The sequence below is a fragment of the Phocoena phocoena genome, chromosome 12, assembly GCF_963924675.1.
Source record: "Phocoena phocoena chromosome 12, mPhoPho1.1, whole genome shotgun sequence".
Taxonomy (NCBI): Eukaryota; Metazoa; Chordata; class Mammalia; order Artiodactyla; family Phocoenidae; genus Phocoena; species Phocoena phocoena.
In genome coordinates this window covers 43,239,548-43,261,027 of record NC_089230.1, presented here as the reverse complement: position 1 = coordinate 43,261,027, position 21,480 = coordinate 43,239,548, and the positions used below count along the sequence as shown (strand labels likewise).

Below are 21,480 nucleotides of genomic sequence, written 5' to 3'. Positions count from 1 at the left end.
TTTGCCAGTGTGGAGTCTGAGCTACCAAGTGTTATGTGCTGTGCCTGGAAGCAAATTATGAGTTTAGTGTCACAACCCCCAGTCCCCAAAGGTAAATCTAATAGACATTCTATGATAGTTTTTCTGCTAAAACATACATGGTTTCAGGCATTGCTTTTTTTCATGATTTTTCTCAGCCTCCAGACAATTAAATTGTCAGCCTCCAGACAATTAAAACTGGATTAGATAGCAGCTGTGCTGTAGGGCATCCAGTTCACATTTATTACATTTACTTCATAGTCTACTTTCGCCCTAACTAGTGGCAATAGAATTGCAAGTTGATGGGAACAATCTTACTCTTATCATCTGTACATTTCAGTATATTATGATATTTAAATATATAACATATTATTAAAATAACATTAAAGGGAACATAGAATTATCCCATATTCTCACATCCTGAACACAAATATTTTCTATTTCTCTATGCTTCCTTAGAATCTTTATTAAGTAAAGTACCCATAACATCTAAAATTTTTCACTTATAGATCATAAACCATTTCCATTTTGCAGCCTAATCTTTATATTTATCTTTTTATGTGGCATCTTAATATTTAGTTATAAAGAAATGTTATAATTTATTTTATTTCTATGGTGGACATAGGTTGTTTCTAACTTTACCTGTTGTAATTAATTACAGAATATATGATGTTCTGGATGGGCTTTAGTTCAGATATTTTGTTTAATTCTATCTCTAAATATGTACTCTCATATTTTTCAAAACATGTGTTCTGAATTTGATTCCCAACTCCTGTCAAGAACCATGTAAATGTGTGTTTTGTGTGTGTGTGTGTGTGTGTGAGCACACCAACAGTTTTACTCTGGGAAGTTGACTTAAGGAAATAGTTCAAACACACAAAAAATGTCCAAGTAATCCAATGTTATGATGTTTCTTCATATGTTAGCATAACTTTATTTTTGGTAACTAATGCTTTACTTTATCTTTTTGCATTTCTGTGACCAAATAACTGACATAGAGTTCATTTGGGGTATAAGTTTTCGATCTAAATCAATTTTCCCTGTACAGCACTACAATTATCCCTCCCTGTTTATTAAATAATATTCACTTTCCTGGAATTATGTGATTCTTATTTTACTGAATGCTTAAATATAATATATAAATGGGTTTATTTGGATTTTAAGATTCCATTTTATTTATGTTTGTTTTTGTTTCAATATTGCATCATTTAATTACTGTTACTTTATCTGGAAGAACTACTGACTCCTGGCAGTTCTCCCACCTTTATCATTATTATTCTCTTTTAGAATGTTCTTTACCACTTACTTTCTTATTTTTGTTATATAAAACAGCTTTTCATGATTTTCATTGCAATAATACCAGATCAGCAAATGGGCTGGTTAAGAAATTATTTTTCTTAAAATTTTTATTCTGAAGTAAAACATGCTCATTGTAATTAAAATTCAAACAGTAATAAAACATAGAAAGTGAAAGTCTGCTCAATCATGTGCCCTTTAGAGGAAACTAGTATTACCAGTTAGATACTTGTCTTCCCAATCTTTATATATAGTATGTATACAAAAATTATACTATTCTGCAGCTGGTTTCCATCATTCACAATAGATGGCAGGGCCTTTTAGTCGCTGTTCGTATAAACTTACTTCACTTTTTCAAGTGGCTGAACAGTCTTTTATTGAACAAATGTACCATAATTTATTTAATGAATTCTTTATAGACATTTAACTTGTTTGAAGTTAAAATTTTTTTATTCTTCTAAGGATTTTTACAAGGAATATCATGTATTTCTATGTAGTTGAGAATTTATTTCTGAGGTCTAAATGTTCTATCAGGAGAATTGCTAAGTCAGAGACTGTCTTCAGTTGTGATAGATACTGACAAACCAGGTGTTCTAAATTACTGTTTCATCTACAGAATATAATAATTCCTATTTCCAAACTAGTAAATTTAACAAATTTTGAAGGTCCAAGAATATCTTTTTGTACTTGGGTAAGCACTGTGTGGAACATACCCTTTCCTCTTGTTCTGTATGTGCTTTTTTTGTTTGTTTGTTTGTTTTCTGGTACGCGGGTCTCTCACTGCTGTGGCCTCTCCCATTGCGGAGCACAGGTTCCGGACGCGCAGGCTCAGCGGCCATGGCTCACGGGCCCAGCCGCTCCGCGGCATGTGGGATCCTCCCGGATGGGGGCACGAACCCATGTATCCTGCATCGGCAGGCAGACTCTCAACCGCTGCGCCACCAGGGAAGCCCCTGTATGTGTTTTGACATATGTGTTTTGACTGACCCACTGGAGAAACAGATTCTAACCTGATACTTGGATGGCTGTAAGATTATTTAATGTATCTCCTTAAAAGTTTAAACATTTTAGGTCAAAGGCATGAAAATAAGTGTTGATATACAACTCTGGAAACCTTTTCTCTCCCTAATTTGCAGTGTATATGGATTTGTATGGTATAGCAGCTAGTTGGGGTGTCTGAATTCACATCAACTTGGCCACCAAAAAGCTGTGGACTTTAGACAAGACACTTAATCTTACTGTTCCTTAAATTCCTCCTTGGTAATAGTTACTGACCTCACAAGATTGTTGTGAAAACAAATAACAACTACGATGAGGATAGTAATAATATTTTCAAATAGTGATTTATAGCTTTCAAAACACATTAACGTGCATTACCTCTTTAGATCTTTATAGTAACCTTATATGGTAGACAGAACAGCATTTTTATCATCAGTTTTTCACATAAGAAAACTAAGCCACAGTTAAGATGTGGTAACAATATCAAGGGATGTTTCTTTGACAAGTTAATGTTACTACCAAGGACAAGGAAACACTTACATAAGAGTTCCTGGCAAATAGTTTCAGGCATTGCTGTGTACGTATGGCATTTCTTCAACGTTCCTGAGGATGTTTACAATGAGGAAAAGACCAGTCTGTGACCAACTGTTTTCCCTCCGCTTTTCCCACCAAAACTCTTTGTATACAGTTATAGAGAAAAGTTTAATTACTAGAAAATAGAAATATGTGTGTGATTTATAAATGTGTACATGATAAAAGTACTGTGAGTTATTAGACAGACATTGCTTTTGTATAGCAATTCGCCTCACCCATGCCCAGTGGAAATAAAATAGGCAAGTTTCTTCTTGCCTCGGTCACCACTGGAAGCCTTGGTTATGCATCTAACTTGTACTTCTGTTTTCTCAGCTTCCACTAGAGCTTCATTACAAGCACTGATTTGGGGCCTTGCACACTAGGTTATTAGGGATAGCCCCAGAACTCAGTACACACTGGCTCTTAAAGGAGAACAGGAAAAGGACCCTCTCTCTTGTGTCTTAGAAGCGTGATTTGTCATTTTCTTGAAGTCTGACCTAACTGATCTCAGATCTTGTTGGTTTCTACTACCTCCTTGAAATATGTATGGGTGTTTCCATCAGAAAGGAAGCCTTGTCCCTCTTTTCATGGTTGTCAGTCCCTTCCGTTTAGTCCCTAAAAGCTCTACTCAGTTATCTGTCATCCTATTATCTCCCCCACATTTAGTGTCTCCCTTACAAAGTCTGGAGATGTCTTGGTAACAGTTAAAAGTAGCACTTCTTGCAGAAATTATAATAGGGAATCCTCTCTATATTCAATAATAAAATGAGTCACAGCATGGTTTAAAAAATCCAGTGTGAGTTACGGTGTTTAGCAGAGTGCTGGGTTCACAATGTAGTTGTGAGGGTGATAGTGATGATGACGAAGACAATGATGAAAGTCTGAGAACGCAGAAGGATGGCTACGTTTCTGTGTTTCAAGGAAAAAGTACCTTACTTCACTGAAATTTATGACAGGGAAAATTAGAATAAGATAGTGGCTTAAAGCATTTCTATGTTCATTCTTTCGTTGAACACATACATTTTGAGGGCCTATTATATGCCAGGCACTGTTGCAATTACTGGAGCCACAGTAAGGAATGAAATACAAAATTCCATGCTCTCAGAGGCCTTCTATTCTAGTTGACAAGATTGACAATAAACAGAATAAAAATAAGCAAAATTTCCAGAATGCTAGATAGTGATAAGTGCTAAGGAGAAAAACTAAAGACAGGAGGGTATAGAAGGAGTATTAGGTTGACAATGCAATTTTAAATAAGGTGACCAGGGAAGGCCTCCCTGAGATGGTGACATTTTAGGAAAGACAGAAAGGAAGTGAGAAAGTGTACCATGTGGACATCAGAGAAGATTATTACAGGCAAAGGAAACAGCAGGTAAAAGGCCTTGAGCTAGGAGAAGGGAAGACATGTATGGAAGACTGAGAAAGCCCGTGGGGTTGTAGGAAGGTAGTGGGAGATGAGGTCAGGGAGGTGCTGGTGGCAGGTAATGTATGGTGTTCAAAGACACTGGCTTTTCCTCTGAGAGAAATAGGATGTATAGGGAGGGTTCTGAGCAGAGCATGATATTTTACCGGATTACTCAGGCTTCTGTCTTAAGAACAGACTGAAGGGGCTAAGGGTGGAAGCAAGGAGCAGTTAGAAACCTACTATCTGAATCTGGGTGAGAGGTGATCCTAGCTTGGAGTGGGGTGGTAGCAACAGAGTAGAGGACAAAAGTGTCAGATTCTGGACTCACTTTGAAAGTATAACTTAGGATGGATATGAAGTGTGACAGAAAGAGAAGTGACAAGGATCCCACCAGATTTTTCCATGAGCAGCTAGGAGAAGGGAGTTTCCATTTATTGCAATGGGGGTAGCTTTTGGAACTCAGTTTTGGAGATAATTAGTTAAGATGACTACCAGACACCCAGGTAGAGATGTCAGTCAGGCAATTGTATATTCACTTGAGTTGAAATTCAGAAGATAAAAATCTGGGAGTCATCTGCCTTCTATATAGTGACATTATTTAAATGCCTGGATGAGATCACTAAGGAAAAGCGCAGACCGGTAAGAGGAGCGGTTCTGAGCTCTGGGCCCACCAATATTTATAGGCAATAAGAATGGTAAGGAAACAGCAAAGGAGACTGAGAAGTAGTGGCCAGAAACAGAGGAAGAAAACCAAGGGAGTGTGCTGTTGTGGAAGCAAATAAAGAAGGGAGAATAATTAGCCAGTAAGTGAAGTAAGATGATGTTTGTATTTATTAACTAGAGAGAAAGAATTTTGATGGACTGACAAGACTTCAAAAGAATGATGGGAGGAGAGATATTGAGGCCAGTGAATATATTCAACTTTTCCAAGGAGTTTTGCAGTAAAGAGAAATAGAGGAATGGGTAGTATATGGAGGGGAAAGTGGGGGTCAGTGGAGTTCTTCGGTTTTTTTCTTAAGATGGGAGGAAAAACAGCATGTTTGTATCACTGTTTAAATAACACAGAAAATACTTGAGGGTGCAGAAGAGAGTGGAGAATTGCCAGAGCAATGTCCTTGAGTAAGTAAAAAGGGTTGGGATTCAGAGGTCAACTGGAGGAGCTGACCTTGGCTAGGAGCATAGACAGTCCATCCACAGTGTCAGATGGAAAGCAGGGATACAGGCACAGATGTGGTGGCAGCAGAACACTGGAGTTCTCTTTTGATTGTCTCAGTTTTGTTAGTCAAATAGGAAGCAGGGTCCACTGAAAGTGAAGATGGGGAAGATGTGTTGGAGTCAAAGAAGAGAAAAGAAAGTATAAAAAGCCATCTAGGAAGGTGGACAGATTATGGGCTAGGGTAATAGTCTGATTGCCTAATAGCATTTAGGACCCACTGGAGGTTAGAGATCATGAATTTTAAATGAGAACAGTCAGCAAGGTAGGTGGGGATTTTTTCTTTTTCTTTTTTGCTTGTTTGTTTTTGCCAAGTTCAGCTACATGGGGGCTATACTGATTAGTTTAATATAACCAGGATTATATTTCGGTCCAATGAATAAGGTGAAGAGAGAGATGGACAAGGAAATTGAGGGTGTGTACAAGGGAGTGATATACAAGTTGACTATGGAATTTAAGGAGGGAAGTTGGGGACAGAGGACAGGCAGTAGGACCACTGGAGGTCCTGGCGGGGTCAAGGACTTTTGCAATTGAAGTACCAATTGATTTGAATGCTACAAAGCAGCCAACAACAAAATTACCTTAAGATTCCTGAACTCATTTTTTGTTTCTTGGTCTGTGACAATGAAGACATCATTCTTCAGGTCGTATTGTGCCATCTTGGCAATAGTCATGTGGCTGTTGATCTTCCAGAGCACAACATCATATCCAGTATTCATATCTCCACGGGCATCAAAATGAAATGAACTCCCTCCATCTGTGAACGTCACATTTTCTCAGTACATCAAGTAACTATGATCAATAAAAACAGAAGCAAAGACTGATAGAAATATTGTAAGTGTATCCATTACCCCAACTGTAACACTGCCTTACAGGAATATCACTTAAAAATTAGAAAAAGGACATTCTGGATCAGTGAATGCGGTAATTAGTTGAGAAGGTGCTTAACTACTAGGCAACAATTTGAGAAATGTTGAGAATTTCTGCCAAAGTCTTGCTCTGTGAATTTGAGAAAGCAAGTTAATGTTTATGGAGGTAGCTTCTCTAGCCTACAAAATTGAAATCTGACCATCTTTACTTTCTCCACGTTGCAGAATTAATGGGTCCTCTGGGGCAGATGCCTGGGCTCTAATTCTGGTTCCATATTTCATTAGTGGTGTGATCTTGGCAGTTACAATTTCTTTCTGGGCCACAGTTGAGGTAAATGAAACCTACTTAATATGATTATTATAAGAATTAAATGTAATTATGGATGTAAGCACTTTAGCCCAGTATATGGCACAGATTAAGGGTTAATAGAGATTAGCTTAATACCTTTAAGTACCTGTTATTGGCTAATAGGGATGTTGTGCAAATAAATAAAAATACTTTGCATCTATCAACTAATAAAGTCACCTGGCATTCATACATTACATGCTAATACTCAAATCTGTGATGCCCTTTTACTCCATAACAACTCAGCAAAGCAAGCTGAGCAGGGATCGTCTTCCTCTTTTCTCAGAGGAGGACCCCAGCCGAGGGGTGAAGGACCTTATCTGAGGATACACATCTTGACTTTCATTATGAGATCTTTCCATTGCACCTAACAATATATTCATTTAAATTCTCCTCATTGTTTTTTTCCTTCTGACTCAAAGCAATCGTCCCTGTGCCATTTGGAGTTATGGAAGGCAGGAAATTCGTCCTTTCCTTCTAGAGTCACAATCAGCCTGGGCCTTTGGCCAAGTCTGAGTAGGTAATCCAAGCCAGTAGCTGTCATGCGCATCAGCCCCAAAATGAAGGCTGAGGGGACAGAACTACAGACCTGGGCAACAGTCTGGTAACGACAGCACCCTGCACTAGGGTTTGTGCTGAGGGGCGTCCCTACCCGAGAAGTTTAATTGGTGAGCCCAAGGTAACTGCTAGTGTCTGCCTTCTAAGTCCATACTCGTTTGGTGGGACGCGTAGATCTTCTCATCTCCAATGGTTTTCAAGTCTGTTTCAGTAATTGAAAGTATAGTAAAGTGATCTCTAAATTCTATTTCCAATTTAGTTCAGAAAATGATTTTTTTTTAACTTGAGAAGAAATATAGTGAAAAAGTACTTTTCTTGTTACCCAGTTTGTTCAGTGAGAACTTGTATGCAATATAGCTAGAACAGAAAATGTTTTACTGACAAATGAGGCAGCCGTATTGAGCTTGTGCTGCGGGAGAAGAATACTGGACTGGGAGGGAGGAAAACATTTGAGTTCTGGCTCCACGGTCCCGTGCATCTATATCTGTGATGCTTATGTGGCTTTTGTTAGGTGCAAAATCTATGGAACAAGGCTGAAATTATTCTATTTGAATAGAGTTATTCTTATTCTATTTCTTCCTAGTTAATCTTTTTTAAAAAAATATTTATTTATTTGTTTGTCTGGCTGTGCCGGGTCTTAGTTGTGGCATGTGGGATCTTTGCTGCCTCGTGTGGGATCTTCATTGCGGCATGTGGACCCTTAGTTGCGGTGTGTGGGATCTAGTTCCCTGGCCAGGTATCGAACCAGGGCCCCCTGCATTGGGAGCGCGGAGTCTTAACTACTGGACCACCAGGGAAGTCCCTTAGTTAACCTTTTATGAATGTTTCTTTCCTTCAGTTTTTTCCCCCTTTGGCAAATAGAATATAAGAAAATCAAATTGTATTTTAAGTAAATATATTAGCTACAGTAGTCATGTCAATAACCAAATATCACTTTAGCAAAATCTCTAAGCATGTATATTGATTTTATTATATGTCCTCACAGGTTTCTTAGTTCTTTTAATCAATTCAAATTAATTAGTATTGCTTTAAAGAAGCAGGATGTCAGATCTAAGGTGGTAGAATTAACTGACAAAATCTTATCCCAGCAATTGCCTGGAACAAAAAATATGGAGGGAACAAAAATAGAACAAGTAAAGCCCTACCTTCAATGTTCCCATCTCTACCTGTGTATTGATTTTTCTTCTGTTCCTTCCTTAAGCAATATACACACGTAAGCCCCAGGAACTTAGTTGTTTAGAGAGCATATCCTCTTCCATTCTTTTGTTTGAACTATAATTTCCACCAGTTTTTTCCTCCATTTAATCAGGTTTTACAGGGTAAATTTCTGACACATATAAGTTCTGTAAATAATGATAACATTGTATGATGTAAATAAACTAGCACAATTCCATGTTTGTTCTTACAGGAAAGAGGGTGGAGGCAAACAAAACAGTACATTCATCACTTGTTAAATATTCTATCGAACATTTGCTCTGGATTAAGGTAATTTTGAACATTAATGCTTACAGTTATTAAGCTATTTAAGGCTTTTTCCATCCATTATTTGTTTATTTTTCATCAAGACTCTGAAACTCATGATAAGTTGACTCTAAAATATTTAGAGAGTAGGATTTGCATCTCCATGATTATATAATTCACCTCTGTATGGTAATGACCTGTTTCTGAGAACACGAGGTCAGGAGACCACTCCAATTAAGCTGCTGTGGTTGATGCTGTTTTCCGTATCCCCAGCCTCTCTGCTGTCCACTACGTCTCCTTAAGTGAGCTGTGCTTGTGAAAAGAGGTATCTATGTGAGCGAATTAGAGACTAGCAAGGAAGCAGCCTTGCATCTCTGTCTGGTACCCAATCTATGTCTTTTTCTTTTGTAAACTTTTCCATGGTGTAGCAAAAACGCACATGACTAAGGCTGGGACCGTTTCACTGCTAACTCTATGAGTGCCCACGGGCCAGACCTTTATGGCTGAGGTCCCCTCCATCTCTAAACTGCTGCAATTCTCAGTCACCAGTAACACTTCTTCTTGCCAGTTCTTTAGGACGAAGTGTAATGAACAAGAATCGGTGGATCTACCATAATATTTAAAGATTAGAGATGATGTGTGTCAATGCTTAGTATAGTAGGCCTTAAAAATTATTAGTTATTATTTTCCTCATTGCTCCACAATCGTTCCCTTTTTGTCCTCATGTCTCTTCTGACTTTTGGACCACTACACTTGAATGTCTCATAAGTTCTTCACATTCAACATGTCCAAAATGGAATGGTTAATATTTCTTCTCCCTTCCGGACCTTCACTTTTCTCTGTGTTTCCATCTCAGTAAATGGCACCAGTTGCCCAAATTTAGAATCATTTGCGACATCTTTGCTTTTCTCTGTCATTCTTTACATCCAATCTATCTCCAAATACTCTTCGTCTTTCCTCTTAAGTATATGCCTCTCCATCCTCATTGTCACACCCTTAGTACCTGTAGCACTTATACCTGAAGTATAAGGCATCCTTATTGTATGCCTGGATTACCAAACTGGTCTTTCTCTGTCTAGTCTTGTGTTCCTCTAGTCAATGTACATTGCAGTAGGAATACTATTTCTACAATGGAAAGCAGGTCACATCACTCTTCTGTCTAAAAATAGCTTTAATTGGCTCCCCTTTGCTCTCTCAAGTCCAAACCTTTAAACATAGCTTGCAGACTTTCTATTGAAAGGATAGCCTTTGTACCAGCAATATCAGCATCACCTGAGAGATTGTTAGAAGTGCAGACTTTCAGGTTCCCCACACTGGAACTACTGAATTAGCATCAGCATGATAATCATATTACCAGGTAATCAAGTTTGAGATGCTCTGATTGATAAGGCCCTAATGATGGATGCTTCACTAACCCTCCACTCTCATTTGCCTGTAATTTCCACAAAAGACTCCAGTTCTATGGCACTACTTTCTGATCCCCGAAGATGCCATGCTTTCTCTCTCTGTGGCTTTGCTGGAGTATTTCTGGCCTGCTTAACTTCTACCCATCTATCATATTCACCAGAGATGTCATGATCTTTGGAGAATGTTCTCTGAATTGCTAATGTTGGATTAGTTGCCTCAATTATATGCTTCTCTACCATCTTGTATTTATATGAAACATTGTAATGCATTATTCTGCACTGTGATCAGCTCCTTAATTGATTGTTTACTCCTCTAGACACATGACTCCTTTAGGGAGAGAATTGTCTTGTTCTCCATAATATTTTCAACACTCAACACAATGGCTGGAACATTGAGACACCCAACAAATATTTGCCAAATAATTGTGTAAAGAGTAGTTTGACTGTTATACATTCTCTCATCCCACATACATCACTCACTACCTTGCATATCATCCACAGTAGAGGAAAACAAAAAAAGAAAACCAAAATCACTGTTCACAACAAGGAGGTGGTATACTCACACACATCTGAGGAACATAAAAAAAATCTGTTGAGATAAAACAAGTATGACTACTATCCCTGAATACTGCTCACAGACATCACCAAATGTGGAGCCAAGGTAAAGATTATCCTCAAATATTGGAAAAAACTAACTCCTTTAAAGTTATTTGAATCTAAAATCATTCAGAAAGTATTATTTAAATATTAGTGAATTTTGCCAGGGGACAAAATAATTTTTAGGAATATATCTTTGATTAATGACCCTAAATGTTGCTGATCTTTTTTTTTTTTTTTTTTTTTGCGGTACGCGGGCCTCTCACTGTTGTGGCCTCTCCCGTTGCGGAGCACAGGCTCTGGACGTGCAGGCTCAGTGGCCATGGCTCACGGGCCCAGCCGCTCCGTGGCATGTGGGATCTTCCCAGACCGGGGCACGAACCCGTGTCCCCTGCATCGAAAGGCGAACTCTCAACCACTGCGCCACCAGGGAAGCCCCTGCTGATCTTTTAAATTTAATGTCTATGAAGATTTCTTCCTAAAAAGACAATTATTTGTCCAATTAATTCTGGCATAGACATGGCTCACTCGTGATCAAAGGAGCAAGGCACTCCCCTATTCCTCCTTTCCAGTCTGTTTCTGTTTGTTCTGGATTACCATGCTCCCGGGGTGGGGGGCAATAAACAATGACCCCAGGCTCCTAGTGTTTAAATAAAACATTTTAGAAGATCTGCTTCAATTATACTTTCTCAAGATTTTTCCTCAGAATGTTTGAGACTTACTCCTGACTTAAAATACTTTCCCAGAGGATAAATAGCTATTGCTATTTGTACTTCTCTTCTCTTGAGTCTCTTTATAGCTCCTCCCGTTTATCCCATCTGTCTCTGATTGTCTATTTTCTCTCCATTAGTCTTTCTCAACCTCTCATTCTTAAAATTTCATGTAGTGGTTTCATTATGATGGTCCACTTAACTTAGAGATTTTTTGTCTTTTTTTTTAACCAATCCCTCATTAAAGTTTTACATTACATAGAGTATGCTTTCAAACAGGTATCTTAAAATCACTAGACATATAAATATGTGTGTGTGTGTGTGTGTGTATACACACATATTTTAAAGAGAGTTTTAATTAAAAATAAAAATTCTAATCTCTAGTCTTACCTCTTCATTAGGTTTTTTCTGCCTTGCATTTACAAGGTGAAAACTAGTTTTAAAATGAGCAACTTAAAACATCCTATGACCATCACATGATTCACCCAAATGTAAGCTGATCACTTCAGACCTTGGAGCTTGTGTTTGTGGGTGTTTAAAGTAAGAATGACAAAAGTAGAAACAGCCTGCCATGGACATTCACGTATGTGATCAGAAGAATTGGATCTTATTCCTTTTTACCTTTTTTCCCTAACAAATGTAAAATAAATATCTTTTTTGGAACATGATTCTGCCTTAAGACAGGTTTGGCTTTGAATATACGTTAGTGAGAAATTTGTTTCTAATGAGTAAAATTTATCATATAAAGCAGCAGTTTGCTTTTAAGTGCCTTGTTTATGAACATTTTAAAAACACAATGGAAAATTTTCACTAAATAGGGCCATATTATGCTTTAATTAGAGTTCTATAAACTAATCAAAGAGAAGAAAGGGAAAGACTTTTACACAATTAGTGGTTCATTTAAACCTGAGATATCATAGAACTTGTTATGACTGACCTAACCACATTCATCTGAAGAAGACTGGAGTCCTAGGAAGACTGCCCTAAGTAAGAGTCATAACTGGAGGCGTTAGGACTTTAACGACCAGAGACACCACGAAAACCAAAGGGTATGGAGTCAGAAGACCCAGACGAGAGTCATATTTCTGGTACTTTCAGCTTTAGTTTCTTTATGCATAATATTTAGCAATAATAAAAGGGATCATTAAACATGCCTGGTCTTGTGTTTGTTAAGAGCATCAAAAGAGATAATCATTTGAAGCTTTGAAAAGCTGCAAGATCAGATACAAATACATAAACCAAAGGAAAATAGCACTATCAACAGAATCTTCTTGGAAATTAAAAGAACACGACTTTGGTGGGTCAGAGTAGGAGGTGAAGGTAAAATAAAAAACTCTATTATCCTTAAGAACAAAGAACTAGCGATAGAAATTCAGGTTATTCAAACACTGCAAGTATCTACTTATAAAAGGAATACAGTTAAGAGCAGTTTATATAAATATTGCAGATTAAAGAAATGATGGTAGGGGAATTTTCTCAGATATGTGAGTTAGTACCTCCCATGGTTGGAAGGCATTGGGGTTCTGACTGTCTCGAGCTTGGCACAGATCCCGAATGGCATAACCAAGGGCAAACACTGCTAGCTGAATACTGTGAACAAGTCCCGGCTCAGTGTAATCCCACAGGAAGTCATTTCTCAGCGAGAAGTTCCTTTCTATATCCTTGTTAGCCTTGTAGGCCAAAGTCCCCTGAGAATAGTTGGAAATGCATTGACTCAGATCACTGTCCTTAGTATATGCAACAGGCAGAGCCTTGAGCATGGCATATTCATTTAAGGGCTTGTTATTATCACTGGGAAACATATGCAGATTTTGAAGAAAGGAATGGAAAGAGGACATATTCCTTCTTCTAAAGGTAAACCCCACAACTTTGCCAATCCTTCTAACATTAGGAATGGCGGTGATCTTGGTGGCCGTTGACCAGTTATCGCCAGCAATCCAGATCTTATTTATATTCCTTTCAATGGCTTTACTGAAGAGATTGAAAACATGGAGCTGACTCAGAAATACCACAACGACATTAACCTGGCTTCTGCTATGATTCTCTCAAGTGTCTGACTGATCCTGACTTCAATGGTATTATCTGAGAGGAAGGCTGGGAGAACTTCTCTGAAGGCTATGCACACATTATTTGTTGAGGTCTGAATTGCAAAAGTGTTGAGAACCAGTTGTCCATAGTCATCATCTGTGGTTAGGATGCCAATCCAGTTCCATCCAGATTTCTGAATCAGGTGGGCCATTGCTTTAGTCTAGTAGAAGTCACTGGGCACAGTCTGTAAAAATGAAGGAAAGCGAATTTTGTCACTTAGGGTTTCTGCAGTTGATTCGTAACTCACCTGGAAATGGACAGAAACTTTTAGTTACGGTGTTGATGAGCTGCAGGTGGCTATTCATAGTAGATATTCTTCTCTTTGATTTCTGTGAGTTTCCATAACATTTTCTAAATTCTTTGATCCTTTCCATCCTTCCCCTTCAATGAGCTACTTTATAAATAGCTTAAATCACGATACTTAGTACCTGGTGACTGTTGAGAGTCATTGCTTTTCAATCATTTGGTACTGTGTATAGTATAAGCCCTTCAAGGGTTTAAACTCTATCTTAAATCTCCATCTACACTCCTATATCCATTTATATCTATCTTATATCTCAGGCCAGGGCCAATAGTGGATATTTTTAAAAAATACTTAGAGATAAATATGGGAAAATGCAGCCAGTCAAATAAGCAAAATGAATTTTCAGACACCTAGTTTGTTCAAAATTGTGTATAAATGACAACTTTGATGATTTTTATTCTAGGTAAAATAAATCATCCAGACAAATAATCATCTGTCCAGGGGTCAGCAAACTTTCTTCTGTAAAGGACCAGATGTAAAATATTTTAAGCTTTGTTGATCACGTGTGGTCTCTGTCATATATTATTTTTGTATTTTTTGTTACAACCTTTAAAAAATTTAAAAATCATGCTTAGCTTGACATCTCAAGAGCTTGAGAGCCACATTTGACCCACAGGCTATACATTCAATAGTTTTCGGACTCCTAATCTACTCAAAAGAGCAGCAGCATTTTAGGAGACCTTCCTAATGTGTGCAAAGTTTTGCCTAATTTACAGCTTTGGCGATTTTATTCTAGGGAGAGTTATTACCTTCCACAGCTGCAATTGCTCTGTGCCACTTCCTCAGTGATTTTATTTTTTACTATTTACAGCAGCTACACGGTATGGGGGAAAGACAATAGGCTTTGGCGTCAAACAAACTGTTAGAATCCTGACTCCAATAAATTTGGCTAAGTTAGTTAACACTTCTTTCCCTGTGAAACAACAGGATTCTTGTGAAGACTGAAGGAGAAATTTTAAATGGATAGTGGCACACAGTGGACATTCACTAAACCTTAATTCCCTTCCCAGTACCTGACATAACTATGCTCACCTTCACTGTGCCGCCCGGGCTTCTGCAAAATCCGTGTTACCACAGAGAGTCCCCTCTCCTATTGTGTGGTCTATCATGGAAATTACATTTTCACATTAAACAACCATTGTTAAAAATAATCTACTTTTCTTACTTGTCACTTAACTAACTTTATACGTAGTCTAGAAATTTGGGGCCAAAGCCTTATCTCTGAGATATTTGGGGGAATAGTTCTTTTTGTTTTGTTTTGTTTTGTTTTGGACTTAAACTTTTCATTATCAAATTCTCTAAGCTATAATATAATGGAACTCTCAGAGTCTTATATGGGTATATGCACTTACTTAGTCTAGCTCCAGAAAGTTATATATTTTGAATTCTTATGTACTTATATTATACATGTATATATTTCTATCTGTTCACTTCTATCAGATGGTCATTTCTTGATAATCTGACTATAAGCCTTTTCTAACATTTTGCTTCTAATCTTCCTTGATCTTAGAAAGTAATGACCTAGTGAGTTACAGAGTGATGTGATATGAAGATTAATTGGTTCAAAATCAAAGCCGAGAGAGCTTGCTTGACTCTGAGTAATGTGCAAGGACTTAGTGCAGGGCTGTCTAATACACACTTTGGTCTTTCAGAGACCATTTTGCTTACTTCCTGGTTAATGGTTTGCATTATAGGAAGCTCAGTAGTTCACAGTCTCTGCTCAAAGCCTTTCCATCATACTCAGAACCAAGTGCAAACCATACCACAGCTTACAAGATGCTATATGACCCAGCCCTTACCCCTCTCTACAAATGCATCTCTTACTCTGCTCCTTTCTGCTCAAACTGACCTAACTATATTGACCTTTTGATATTCTTTGGACATTTCAACTTTGTACTTACTGCTTTCTCAGCCTAGGTACTCTCCTCTTGACTGTCCCTTTTCATTCAAGTTTCAGGCTAAACGTCACCTCCTTGAGAGTCTTCTTTGACTTCCACACCCCTTTACCCCTCACTTCCCCTGCAGTTTTCTTCATGGTGCCTGACTGATGTTATTTTAGAAACAAGGCAGTTGAGGTGCTCAGAAGTTTCTGTCTTATCCAAATCACACTGAAAACTGTCAGAAACTAGACCTGACAGATTGAGGGATGACTACTCCCTTAGTGCTTTGATCACTATGCTATCCATAATAGGGCACATCCTTTTTTTTTACTGAAGAGAAAGAAAGGTTAAAGTAAAAGCATCTCCCCCACTAGTTTCCCAGATTACCCTGATCCTTTCATGATAAAGAATATGATCAAACCCAAAGTATGGAGGTAGAACAAAACCCACCTGTGGCATGAGCTGTAAATTCAACATCCGGGAGACAGCCATGGTTATTTCTGTGTAGCCAGCACCTATGACAGCCTTAACCCTTGGCATGTATCTGGAATAGTCACACTTAAACTCCATGATTTCTCTGGAGCAGTTGAACTTAGAAACCTCAGAGCAGCTGCCATTGCCTCTGTGACATCTATGCAAGTGTCATAGATTTCATACCCTAGTTTGACTCCAGATAATAGTGTTGAATTATTGATCATCTCAATGCTGTGTATCATGGCAAGAGTTTGAAGAAAATTTGATACTTCAAAGCTGTTGAGAAACAAGTTTTTTTGAAATTAGAACATAACTCTTCTACAGACATGATGATATCCTATTTTATTCTCATTTCTGCCGTATAATGACAATTTATGAATTGGTGACACTTATCTCTTGAAGGATCTAAACGTTATTTATTTAAAAATAGTTTTTGATGGAAACCTTTCTCAAGAGTATATAAGGGGACCTCCCTGGCAGTCCAGTGGTTAAGACTCCGTGCTTCCAATGCAGGGGGCGTGGATTCGATCCCTGTTTGGGCAACTAAGATCTCACATGCTATGCAGCCAAAAATAAAAAATAAAAAAAAAAAGAGTATATAGGAACCCACAGTTTCTCAAATGGAGTCTACAGAACAGGATTTAACCTTTTCTTGGTTTTTTTCAGGATCCTTTTGAATATTCAGTTTAGTATTCTACAGTATGAAGATGTTTTTGTAGTTAGATGTCAGCATTTTATTGCTGTCCAAGAATCTGCTTTTATAGACTCTGCCATTTTTTACTTTTGTGATGCTAATCTATTGTGGTTAGAGACCAGACGAATAAGACTCTTAAGAATGACTTATAAAACAGGCTCTGGGTAAACGCACAATAACTTTCTCCTAGATAGCATGCACTATTTCCGTTCCAAGGCATAGATATTTCCCCTTTTAGCGGGTTTTTCCAGTTGGCTTCTGGACTTGTGATTATTCCAGAGCATTGAGTTGTTTAATTACTGATTTACTGTTAAGTTTATTTCACCCACCGCTGTATACAGAAGGTTACAAACAGTGCCTAATACAGAGTAAGAATTCAATAAATACTTTTTTTTTTTTTTTCCGGTACACGGGCCTCTCACTGTTGTGGTCTCTCCCCTTGCGGAGCGCAGGCTCCGGAAACACAGGCTCAACGGCCATGGCTCACGGGCCCAGCCGCTCTGTGGCATGTGGGATCTTCCCGGACCAGGGCATGAATCCGTGTCCCCTGCATTGGCAGGTGGACTCTCAACCACTGCGCCACCAGGGAAGCCCAATAAATACTTTTTGAATGAATAAAAGGGGATATTGTTGTTCAGGGTTTTGATATTTTCAAGTTTCTTTTAATTCATTTAGTTATGATAAATAATATTTGGATCATGCTGTTTGTCATTACAGACTATCTAAATGTGAAGTTTGGCAATGAACATTAAGTGTTTAATTTAAAGAAAGAAACAAAGAAGAGAGGTTAAAGTAATGAATTGTCTGGCAAATAAAATGTGTAATATTTGTTATAAATCAGAAACTAACACACCATTGTAAAGCAATTATACCCCAATAAAGATGTTAAAAAAAAAAAAAAATGTGTAATATTTTCAGAGTCCCCCACGTGTTAGCTCCATGAGAGTCTGAACCCCTTTGGTGTTTACCTCAGGATCCCCCCATGCCTAGAATGCGACCTGGGTAATGTAGGCATTTAATAAATAGTTGCTCAATGTTGAATGAATACTGTTTCTCTCAAGGAGTAACAGTAAAGCAAAATGATGTTCAGTGACTTTTTTTTTCCAGAATAAATTTGCTTATTAGACCAAATGATTTTTTTAAATCATTTTCCATCCTTATTTGTTGGCCTATGATTGTGGGCCTTAAATCTGCAGTGCCTATTTAGTGCTCTGAAAAATCCTCATTAACTATTTCGGGGTGTTCGCTGGTATTCCTGATAATCAATGATTAAGATGACAGTAGCTCAAAGTACCCAACGTAATGCCAGGAAGGAATCTTAGAGTGATGTGGGATCACATTTCACCTGAAAGCATTCATAAGGGGCATGCTAAACACTTTTTGATTAAAAAAAGAAAAAAAAGGGGGGGGGGGAAGAGGAGATTAAATTTATATACAAAAGTATCAAGATAGAAATCAGGATTTGAGAGTTAGAAGGAAGCACTGGGATCACATTGCTATAGCAACAGAAGCTGATGCTGCCTGTCTTTAAAAGTTATCCAGGCCCTTATTTTACAGAAGAGAAAAATCAGAAGCTGAAACTCAGAGAGTTTAAATGATTTGCCTAAATCTACAAAATTACTTTGTCACCAAACTGAAATTAGAATTCAAATAGCCTGTTCTCCTTAAAGAAAACCATCTGTAGTATCCTCCATCCAGCTTTATTTTTCTATAATACTCCGTGACAAATGTCTCTTCTGTAGTCAAGCTTTCACGATATAAAGTGTTCATGAAGGAAGAAGGAACACTCTGAGTTGAAGTAGGGTTCTTAATTCATTATGAAAGAATTAGATGATTTCAAGAATGAAATAAATACAGTGTTGACAAAAATGTTAGTATGGAGAAAAATTTTAAGTGCAGTCTATTTTAAACAAAGAATTAAATAAAGATCCATGTTTGAAACAACCCACATTTGTGGGTGATAGGAATATAATTGTGCTATGTATGCTTGTAGTGGACAGGCTACTGTGTCTTACTGGTTTTCTCCTGTGACTTCAGGGGTTATTCTTTATAGGCAAAATCCAAATGAATATATTAATGGGAAGCATTCATTGCCTCTGTACTTTGAGGTTGATTATACATATAGCGCTAATATATCTTTCTTGTAAGGAAGAATAGCAAGACTTAACTTTATGCAACTTAAAAATGTATGAGTTTAAATTTGTTAAAATAATTTAGATGTTAACACAAGTAAACATTTACATGCCCTAGTCTCACTGCATAATCTTGAAATCTAAATGTGTTCTCTGAAGCTTTACTCACCCAACACACTTCTGGATTTCTGGCCATCTGGGGCAGTCTTCTGAGGACAACATTTTTTCATGAATGGCAAACAAACCTCCCATCATGATATGCCCTGGAGAAGTGGCAGCCACAAAGTCATCAGGGGTCTGGCAAGGCTGGGAAGTAGCAAAAATAATCACAAAACAGGTAATCAGTACTATCAGTAGTGCCATGTTTCTATCTCATTTGCTCGCTTCTTGCGAGTTCTGAGGAATCATTGAGCTCAGAGAATGCCAGCAACACCATTCTTATTTCACCTGTAAACACCATATAACGTATTGGATAGTGTCAAGGGCCAGAAACACTCAGTGTTCACATCCTTGATGACAGTCAAAACAGTTCTTCACCAATAAGACCATAGCAGACTTTCTCACACTCCGTTGTTGATGTGTGATGGCAGTAATGCCAGGTAAAGCTGATAGAATTAGAAACACAGCTCCTCACTGTGAAAGCGTCTTTGACTCAACTGACATGTCAAGGGCTTTGAGTCATGCTGGCATTTCTTTTGAAGTAAGATGTAGAATCTTCAAGAGGGAGCAGTTTGGGAAAGTTTTCCCTCTTCAGAAATGGACAGTTTTGGGACTTCCCTGGTGGCACAGTGGTTAAGAACCCACCTGCCAAGGCAGGGGACACGGTTTGAGCTCTGGTCCGGCAAGTTCCCACAGGCCGTGGAGCAACTAAGCGCCACAACTACTGAGCCTGCTCTCTAGAGCCGGTGAGCCACAGCTACTGAGCCCACGTGCCACAGCTGCTGAAGTCTGTGTGCCTAGAGCCCATGCTCCGCAACAAGAGAAGCCACCACAGTGAGAAGCCCGTGCACTGCAATGAAGAGTAGCCCCTGCTTACTGCACCTAGAGAAAGCCCATGTGCAGCAACGAAGACCCAACGAGCCAAAAAATAAAAATAAATTTTAAAAGTTATAAATAAAAAAAAATTCTGAAAAATTAAAAAAAAAAGAAATGGACAGTTTTGCATTTTCCAAGGTATCACATTCAAGGCACAAAAGCTGAAAAGTAGTTTATAAACTGTTTAGAAAAATAGCATCCCATATTTATTTCCCCAGAAAAGCTCTATATAAAAAATGAATTTCAGTTATATTTAGGTATTTATCACTGTGAGTTCACATGTGTTAGAAATAAGTAGTTTCTGTGGTGATGGGCAAAACTAAACATGAGATGAAACTTGTCTGATGTAGTAGTATTTTGCTTTGAACAAGAAAGTTCTGTCATAGATCATTGACATTTCCACCGCTGTTTGTGGATTCTATTTTTATACATTTGGAGCTCTTCAGGCTACATGTTCTCAGTGCTTCAGAATCTGAACTAACATGACTTTGTGGGTATCTCATAGAATTTAACAGAAGATAGATAAACCTCAGTAACTGGCACTATCAAGAGGTTAAAAAATTTTTAATTTACGTTTTAAAATCAGTCTTTTTCAAACATTGGTTTAAGGAGGAATATATCATGGGCAAGCAATTCCAAATCTAATACATCCAGTTTATTTGATGGGTAGCAGATACATTTAAAAGAATTTCAGAAAATAAAAGAGTCCAGTGGCAATTATGATATTTTTCATCATTGAAATTATCCTGAGGTTCAATTGACATGTGGAGCTGTGAAGGGTGGAGAAGTCACAGCCCTTCACACGGTGTCACATGTTTCCTTAAGTCTTACCATTTTTACTAGCGGCGGGATTCCCTCTTAGGATCCAATCCAGTGAACTTCAGTTGTCTAGAAAGTTTAATATACAGGAGTCTGAAGACTCTTCAGATGTCTAGCAATTGCATTTTACCTACTTAATCTTTATTATTCATTTGTGTATGTGTATGTATGCAATTGGATAAATTTATGTTTTCATGAATTTAGTTATTTTGCTCAGGTATCTCCAAGATCTGCCATGATTATAAGTTCAAAAATGATTTTGGTAAAGATATACTAAAAAATAAGAAATTCAGATAATTATCTGTCAAAAGTATATAATAGGTATTAAGCAACTCAGAATGATTCAGAAGACATGACCCTCATGTGACCATATTGCTCAGACCTGACATTTATTTGAAAAATCAGTGACAAAAGTTATGCCCATGATCTCTTAGGATGTAATTTTAACAATATTTAGGGTCTTTGTAATCTGACTTTCTTATTTTTTTTATTTTTATTTTTTTTAGAAGATGTTGGGGGTAGGAGTTTATTAATTAATTAATTTATTTTTGCTGTGTTGGGTCTTCGTTTCTGTGCGAGGGCTTTCTCTAGTTGTGGCAGGCA

At 37.8% G+C, this 21,480-nt stretch overlaps 1 protein-coding gene across 1 annotated transcript; it reads right to left on the bottom strand.

Annotated features, from left to right (window-relative positions):
* Positions 1–3,118: 3,118 nt before the first annotated feature.
* On the bottom strand, positions 3,119–19,386 carry GPRC6A (G protein-coupled receptor class C group 6 member A). The gene is given in 8 exon segments (XM_065888633.1): positions 3,119–3,265; positions 6,086–6,279; positions 8,489–8,504; positions 12,948–13,480; positions 13,483–13,786; positions 16,174–16,319; positions 16,322–16,473; positions 19,193–19,386. Coding segments are annotated over 8 exon segments (1,686 nt in total).
* Between the last annotated feature and the right edge of the window lie 2,094 nt (positions 19,387–21,480).